At 38.1% G+C, this 7673-nt stretch overlaps 3 protein-coding genes across 4 annotated transcripts in view; 1 reads left to right on the forward strand and 2 right to left on the reverse strand.

Annotated features, from left to right (window-relative positions):
* On the reverse strand, nucleotides 148–3630 carry LOC104790270 (probable alpha-galactosidase B). Its single transcript, XM_010515981.2, has 13 exons — nucleotides 3418–3630; nucleotides 3158–3314; nucleotides 2600–2857; nucleotides 2343–2517; nucleotides 2188–2249; nucleotides 1943–2106; nucleotides 1763–1860; nucleotides 1626–1684; nucleotides 1402–1536; nucleotides 1071–1309; nucleotides 822–981; nucleotides 653–728; nucleotides 148–558 (listed from the first exon to the last, which is right to left on the reverse strand). The coding sequence occupies exons 1-13, from the start codon at nucleotides 3486–3488 to the stop codon at nucleotides 278–280; spliced, it is 1935 nt and encodes a 644-aa protein (XP_010514283.1). The 5' UTR covers nucleotides 3489–3630; the 3' UTR covers nucleotides 148–277.
* Nucleotides 3775–6906, reverse strand: LOC104790271 (uncharacterized protein At1g04910). Its single transcript, XM_010515982.2, has 11 exons — nucleotides 6411–6906; nucleotides 6217–6267; nucleotides 6046–6136; nucleotides 5860–5936; nucleotides 5687–5775; nucleotides 5474–5593; nucleotides 5171–5287; nucleotides 4932–5075; nucleotides 4720–4843; nucleotides 4438–4629; nucleotides 3775–4348 (listed from the first exon to the last, which is right to left on the reverse strand). The coding sequence occupies exons 1-11, from the start codon at nucleotides 6723–6725 to the stop codon at nucleotides 3989–3991; spliced, it is 1680 nt and encodes a 559-aa protein (XP_010514284.1). The 5' UTR covers nucleotides 6726–6906; the 3' UTR covers nucleotides 3775–3988.
* Nucleotides 7055–7673, forward strand: part of LOC104790272 — a 1310-nt gene continuing 691 nt past the window's right edge. The window contains exons 1-3 of one of the 2 annotated variants that reach the window (XM_010515985.2): nucleotides 7055–7143; nucleotides 7224–7521; nucleotides 7638–7673. In XM_010515985.2, the coding sequence (XP_010514287.1) occupies nucleotides 7232–7521; nucleotides 7638–7647 (300 nt within the window). In that variant the 5' untranslated portion in view covers nucleotides 7055–7143; nucleotides 7224–7231 and the 3' untranslated portion in view covers nucleotides 7648–7673. The remainder of the gene's footprint in view (nucleotides 7144–7223; nucleotides 7522–7637) is intronic. The other variant, XM_010515984.2, reaches the window with a different exon arrangement.

The raw sequence follows: 7673 nt of genomic DNA on the forward strand, positions 1-7673 counted from the left end.
GTTTTTTTTTTTTTTTTTTTTTTTTTTTTTTAAATCTCTTGGAGATTATTTTTATAAGTTATGATATGATTGGGGCCTTTTTTAATCGTTACAACATTTTATTTTACTAATCTAAGTTGATCTTGCATTTTTTTTAATTCGATACAGTAGTTTGTTGTTTTGTATTTATTGATTTACACAAGACTGTTTTTATAGACTAGAGATGAAACATTACTACGACTGATGAAAAGGACGTTGTAAGCAGAAGGTAAAACAAATGCCTGTTGATTTGATATAGTCAGGCATGGCTACAATGAAGAACGAACAGAGCAGGACCATGAGGTTCGACTTGAACCGATACTGAATCTTTTGTTGGTCCGAAATCTTTGCCGCTCCATAGCTCGTGGCTCTTACACGAAGCTCCTTCAAGATTCTTCTTGTTTGGAAGAGCTTTGGCAATGTCTGATATCTTGGCTGATATCGTCGTTTTCACCTGATTTAAGTTGAAAAACGCGACATATACTTCTCCTCTTCTTCCCGTGGCAATCCAAGAACGAACGCCACTGGAGCTAGCTTCGGCTGCAGCAAGATGATGGTTGATCATGTCAAAACAATTAGAAAAGGGAATGTCGTAAAAAGAGAAGAGAATTTAGTTGATCTGAAGAAAACAAACCTTTTACTGGATTTAACACTGCGCAAAGACCAGAATAACTGTTTTCTAGTGTTCCATTACTGTGGAGCTCCCACATCTGAAGATATAGAGCGAGTTAAGTAGAAGTATGAAAATCAAGATAACTTAATTAAGGTTATAAGCGAGAGAGATGGGAAACCCCTCACTATACCTGGTTTGCATCTAGTTTGCAAGGTGATAAAGCTCCTTGACTATAATCTTTCGAAGTGAGCTTTTGCTGCGAGGAAGCTCCTAAACAAGACTCTGCTTTATCATATGTTTGCAAATGAAGCTTACCTTGGTAAAACTTGTTGTGTTTTAACTCCTCATCGCTGCAACAAAATGAAGCAGATTTATCAGCTAAGAGAGGTTTGTGAAATGTAAAGTGAGTGGAGGAAACAGTTAAATAAAAAGATCATACAAAGATAGAAGAGCTTTTCTGTTGTATAAGCAAAAGGGCTTCTCTAGCTTTTCACTAGAGTATTGGTTCCAACAGATTTGTCCACGGTTCTTGTCTACAATAGACCAAGTGTTGGCTTTTGGTTCTTTGCAGCTAGTGAGACCAAAAGCATGCTTGGTTGAAATGTTCTTGCTCGTAGGATGATGAGGATGGCCTTTGTGTTTATTCTTAGATACCGTTGTCGCGGTGATGTAAGGAAACTGTAAAAATAATGAAACAGGCAGAGTTTAATGACAGAAGTTTGTAACTTGGAAACAGAGACTATGAGGTTGGAAGTTATGATTCAACAAACCTCTTTATTATTAGAGCTATAAGAATTTATCTCCAGCAGTGTAGGATTTGTGATCAGATTATAAGTAGCATCATCGAGCTTTCTCACATCACCTCCAAACATGAGAGGGGACTTGGCGATAGACCACAATGTCATCTGAATAAGTTAAATAGAACCTAAGAAATTTGAACTTGTGGGTTTAGATGGTTACTAATATACTATGAACTGTGAAGCTACAGCTACACCTGTGTCTTTTGCTCTTCAAGATTAAGATTACACGCTCGATGAGGTCCGAAGTTTGAACCTTTACCAAACATTAAGACAAGACAACATTAGTTGGAACAATCTACAGGGTTTTAGATTTTAAGATTTCGAGTCAAACCTGGATCGGTAAGCCATCCAAGAGGTAACATATCTAGGTCGGGCCATGATTTTCCTTGTAACCCTTGTGCACCGATCATACTAGAAGCAGATAAATCTCTGAAAAAGATAGAAAATTATATGACACCAAAGAAAGGTAGAAACTTGGCAAGATTATTATTCTTCAGCTTGAAAACTTTACCTTGAGATATCAAAATGTGCCGCCACATCTTTCCATGTGTCCCAATCATCACCTGTTATTCTGTACATGTTAACCAGTTGGCTAACTTCTTTAGCCATTCTAGGTGTCACACTCGTCCCTGGAGATATGGAGTACAAAACAGGCCGATCAAGCTCCTTTAGAACCTGCAAAAAATAAGAACAATATTTAATCTCTATGTACCTCTCTGACTATAAGCAGAAGATTGCTAGTTTACAAATATGTACCTCTGACACATAAGTTATCTCCTCTATATTGAAGTCAGTGCCAAATACGCAGTCATGTTTTACTAAAAACCAAGAAAACGAGACAAGATTGAGATACTCATACATTGAATTGAGATAAAGAAAGTTATAAATATAGCTCAAGCCGATTCTCTTACTGAAATCAACTCCCCATTCCGCATATTGACGATAAAGAGACCTCAAGAAAGCTTTCCCTGCACCAAGTTTGGTATTTACACTCATGAACCCATGTGACATCCACACACAAGCCTTCTCCTTGATCCCAATATCTTTCGCTCGCCACTGTCTACCTGATTCTTCATAAGCACCTCCCTTTAACGAAAAAAGAGGTCAATTAAACTGTTACTTCCATACAAACTTTATAAAACCAGAAAAGATATCAAAAATCAAATACCTTAACACTATCCATAACGAGAGTATTAGCATTATATGCTTGTGTGCTTATTCCACCCATAACATGAATCCCAAACTTCAAACCCATTCTATGAACTTTCTCGGCGACTTCCTTGAAACCTTTACCGCCTTTAGAAGATGGCCATCTAACTGGATCAGGATGCATCCTTCCCCATTCATCAATCACATCAAACCCAAGAGAATCCACATAAGCTCCTTCCACTTTCTTTCTATACCAAAGGTAATCCACCACAACATACTGTATATCCAAAATAATCCACACATACAATTAAAGACCCAAACTTTCACATTCCAAATGAAGAAGAACCCAATTACATGTCCAGAAACGTGTAATAGGAAACTAAAAACTCAAACTTTCACATTCCAAATGAACAACAAAAGTCAATTACATGTCCAGAAACCTGTAACAGAAGATTAAAGACTCAAACTTTCACATTCCAAACAAAGAAGAAAACTCAATGACATGTCCAGAAACTAGTAATATCACAGACTCATCAAGTTATACCACAAAATCGACTGTGTACACTGTGCAATATACCTGATAACCATGAGGAAGAAGACGCTTAGAAATGATTTCAGCGGTCTGCAAGAACTCAGCTTCAGAGATAGTCCAACAAAAGGAATCGTACGAATTCCATCCTCTTGGAGGAAAGCTAGCATGTTGTTGTTCGCTCGACCTTGCCTCAATCCATAAACTGAAAAAAAAGACGAAATTTTTGCGATTAATCGATCACCCACTTCAAAAATCAAAAACCCATTTTCAAGTTACAGTGAAGGGAGAAGAAGGTGGAGTTGTACCAAAGATTGAGGACGATGAAGAAGACAATGAACCGGGTCGATCCGGTTTTCACTACTGATGGTCCGGTCATAGCGATGAGAAACCTGATTACGAAATTGATCTTTTTTTTCTTTCTCGACTTTGTTTCCTCTTATGTTCTTGAGAACCTGAGATTGAGAGAGAGAGAGAACACAACACGCAATTGTTGTTGTGCGTTAGTGGCGGGTACTAGTACTATCGAGAGTGCGTGACAAGAATTAAGGATTAGATTAGTAACCGTTGAGCTAAGTTTCTTTTAAATAGCATACTTGTCTTGTGATTAGTATTACACAGTTAGTACCTCAAAATCTTCTAAACCATATAGGTCGAACGAAGAGTATATATCTGCAACTTCTCTTTTTTCTTCACTAGGAACTCTTTACATAATATCAAAATGATTACAAAGATAGTAAGTGAAGAAGACTTCAAAGATTTGAAAGGTTGAAGTAAAAAAAAACAAGAAACTACCGATTTCTATAGTTTGTTGCTCCTCATCAAGACAAAATCCAGACCAAACTCATCTCATTTCAAATCAAAACAAAAGCATCATCATCAAGCTTTACACATGCATGGAGTGAGAGGATTTTCCCAAAGATCATAGTTAGGGAAAGTTTCTTCTGGCAAACCGGTTCGTGTTTGATGGGTTACAACTACATCGTCAACAAAAGTTGCCCATCCCATGTAAGGATCCCCAAATGATTTTGACATCAACCCTTTGTCCGGTTTGATTGATTTCTGTCGATGACCCATATATCTTCGTGCTCCAATGATCAGTTTTGCAAAGTTACCACCGTGTGTCATCACAAAAACATCTGATTTTAAGCAGACCAAGAAATCTAGAGCCGCGAGGCTTGTTACGTGCTTTCTAAAGGTTGTTAGTTCCTCTTTTCCTGCTAAATCCTCCTTTGTTACCTGGTTTTAGAAAAGAAAAGTTCTTGTGAGAGACAAGCATGCTGATTGATCATAGAATTTGATGAGATTGAGTCAACTGTTGTGCTTACCAAATTTGGGAACATGTTTCTTAGTGGAGCCATACGGTTTTGACCGCCATAGACTTGACCAGATGCTACATAAATTTGTGTTTCTTTTGGATAACCCATTGCACGTAGGATCACAGCAACTTCTCCTGGCTCAAGAGGGCATCGGCCTTCTTTGCGTTTCTGCAAGGCAAGCTGCCAGAGATGGGAACCATTCTGCAATACATGTTTTAGCAAATTCATTAAGGCAGCAGTGGAGGTTGTTTAGCCACCAAATAGAAGTTATCAACCACTTATAAATGTCACCTTGAAACGCCGAGGCCATTCCTTTTGTCTGTATTCTGCCATTCTAACTTTCTCTTCTCTTGTCCCAACGAAATCACAGAACGATAGACCAACCATTCCTTTTTCGAATCTAAGATGAAGGGCCCTATACAAGAGACACGATATAGTTTAATGCAGAACAATGCATAAGATCTCATGTTAAAACAAAGTTTCAATATCTGATATCTCCATACATATACGGATTTGGATTGCCAGTGCGATTTCTCATTCTAGAGACAAGTGAATCAGCCATCTGCTCTATCTCTGGGAGAAACTTGAGAGCATGATAATTTACACGGCATCGTAATCTGTTGATTTCTTGAGGTACATTGTCGTACCTGCATATTTTCAAGTACCACAAGGATATATCATCCATCATTCATAAGAATAATTATGAAGGCCTGAGCCCTTAACTATGGAATATAGAGTATACCCAAGTCGATCGACGAAAGGCTTTAAGGCCATTATCTTCTTCTCCTTTATCCGTGGCAAAACATTGTCTATATAAAATTGCGCTGCTGCATATTTAGGAATGTTTTTGACTGTTCTTCTGCAAAAGATAAATAAAATAACTCGGTCAACACCATATCTGATTAAAAAAAATTGTTGGTCAATTTTTAAATCAAATATATACACAAGCAGCACGCAGTGATGCCATTAACCACAAGCTCACTATTGAAATCTTCAAACAAGTACATCATCAACAAATAAATAAAGAAAGAGTTAACCAGCACACCTTATACTAGAGAATAGCTCTGCTTTGTCAGTGAACCAGTCAGGTATGTCTCGAACAATTCGGACATCATCCTTCAAGTAATCAATAAAATGATCTACATCAAAAATATCTTCAAATTTTCTGCACAAGAAAGTTATCAGAATCAGTAAACTATAAAAGAACATCTAGAATGTAACTCAAGAGAAAATAATCAATATTTGTAAAAGACATTACGTTGTGTCTTTCCAAATTTGGTCCTGCTTCAGTACTGGTAGAATCAGAGTTGCATTCATAATCTTAGCAACAGCTACTGCATTACAGATCTGAAAACAATAAACATAATAAGAGCATAGCTCATTTGGACATTGGCAAGAAGAAAAAGAGACAATAGCATGGAATATACATACAGCAATTCGCTGCTGATTCAAACCACCCTCAGCATGAATGAAAACATAGCCAGTTGTTTCGTTCTCAGGAGGAAGATCTGAAAAAAAAACGAAATCTAATAAGCTGACCAATCAAGGAGACTTGAACTTTCATCAAAAGATAGATCAAGATGCACATGACAATGCCAATACTCTTGCCCTTAGTACCTGAGACTCCACCAATCCGCCGCTCAGCACAAGGTTTCCAAGAAGTTGTTGCAGACAAAGGATTCTCCCATGGAGAAGGTGACTCTTTTACCTAGAAATCCAAATCAATTCAGAGAGGGATTCAAAGCTTATGCATTCAACAAACACAAACCAAAAGTCAAAAACACTTACATGTGGACAGTTGAGCACAATACCATCTTTTTTACATAAATATGGTGCGTTCTGCAGGACAACATAGGAAGCAATCTTAGTTTGAGAACAATGTCAATCCAATTTCGTATTCAAATTCAACAACTTGAACAAATTGAGCCAGAAAGATCTCAATTTTTTTCTCTTTTTTTCAGATCGAAAGAAAGAGACTTTACCAAGTGATTAATAATCCCATAAACAGAGATCAAGCTAGCAATAGCGAGAATCAAAATCAAAAGAAGCGAGATTTTATTCTTCTGAGGAGAAACCCTAATAGGATCGTCACCGAAAAAAGGAAACAAAGAGTGAAACCAGATCGGACGGTCTCGATCTCTAGAAGGATGACGTGGGCGACCATCTTCGTCGTCTCCGCCGTTGGGAGAGTGATCGTGTACGTGAGGCGATGACGAGTCCTCATCTCCGCCGCCGGCACGTAACGGAGAAGAAGAAGATCGGCTCCCGAGAGAGCTCGAGTGCCGTAACTCAGCCATTGCTCGCCTCGGACTAAAAGTCGCCAGCTTTATATAATCTCTTCTCTTTTTCTTCTTCTTCTACTATGTGGATTAGCAAAAAAAAAAAAAACAGTTCTTCAGCTGTATACTATGCGGACGCTGCTGCCATGTGAGAAGAGCTTGGAGATTCGAACACTCATAAACAGAGAGAGAGAGAAGAAATTAAAGAAGTGTTTTTTTTTTTTTTCTTTTTGAATCTTCAAAGTCAATACTCTCTAAATCAAACAGAAGATTTAGATTTACAAAAGAATCCCTATATCTTTTCAAAATTACACAATCACCCCTAAATTATCTGGTTTTATCTCATTTCCTCCATCGCCTTTTTTTAAAAAACCTAGACGTTCTCCTTCACCAGTCACATCGGCTCTTTGATACTCTTCCGGCGAGATTCCGACCGGTAAGTCGAACTCAGATCCGATCCCATTCTTTATCAGTTTCTCTCTTTGCTTTCTCATTTTTGTAACCTGAATTTTGCAGAAACGAAGATGAACACGATAGCGAAGCGAGTTACGGGATTCGTGACTAGTCATAGCCACCAGCTGCAGCAGGAGCGAGGGATAAGAGTGAAGGTTTTCTCCGGTGATTTGGACAAGGCGCTGACGATATTGCAGAAGAAGATGCAGTCAAGTGGTATGGAGAGGCTAATCAAAGCGACTCAGACTCATCACATTAAGAACTCGGAGAAGAAGGTTCTCGCTAGGAAGGATCTTGAACGCAGAATCAAATCCATTGACTTTGCTCGCAAACTCCAATCAATCCTTATCAAGAAAGTCAGGTATATGTTTCAGATTGCTTCCCCCCCAAAATCATATCTTTTTCATTTTTTTGTGTTGTTTTGTGGTTAGTAAGATCTTGATTTCTTTGTTTTTTTCTCATTGTTCTTCTTTGCAGAGGTTTATGAGAGGTGAAGCTGAAGCAACAGTGCTG

Source organism: Camelina sativa, chromosome 6 (assembly GCF_000633955.1).
Source record: "Camelina sativa cultivar DH55 chromosome 6, Cs, whole genome shotgun sequence".
Classification (NCBI taxonomy): Eukaryota; Viridiplantae; Streptophyta; class Magnoliopsida; order Brassicales; family Brassicaceae; genus Camelina; species Camelina sativa.

Bases quoted from the DNA above. Each gene is read 5' to 3' on its own strand.
- LOC104790270 (XM_010515981.2), bottom strand. From the start codon at position 3,488: ATGACCGGACCATCAGTAGTGAAAACCGGATCGACCCGGTTCATTGTC. The intron at 3,315-3,417 runs GTACAACTCCAC...CTTTTTTTTCAG, and splicing joins TTCATCGTCCTCAATCTTTG to TTTATGGATTGAGGCAAGGT. The intron at 1,537-1,625 runs GTGTAGCTGTAG...TAACTTATTCAG, and splicing joins TTGAAGAGCAAAAGACACAG to ATGACATTGTGGTCTATCGC.
- LOC104790271 (XM_010515982.2), bottom strand. From the start codon at position 6,725: ATGGCTGAGTTACGGCACTCGAGCTCTCTCGGGAGCCGATCTTCTTCT. The intron at 5,937-6,045 runs GTACTAAGGGCA...TTTTTTTTTCAG, and splicing joins GCGGATTGGTGGAGTCTCAG to ATCTTCCTCCTGAGAACGAA. The intron at 4,844-4,931 runs GTATGGAGATAT...TCTCTTGTATAG, and splicing joins GGCAATCCAAATCCGTATAT to GGCCCTTCATCTTAGATTCG.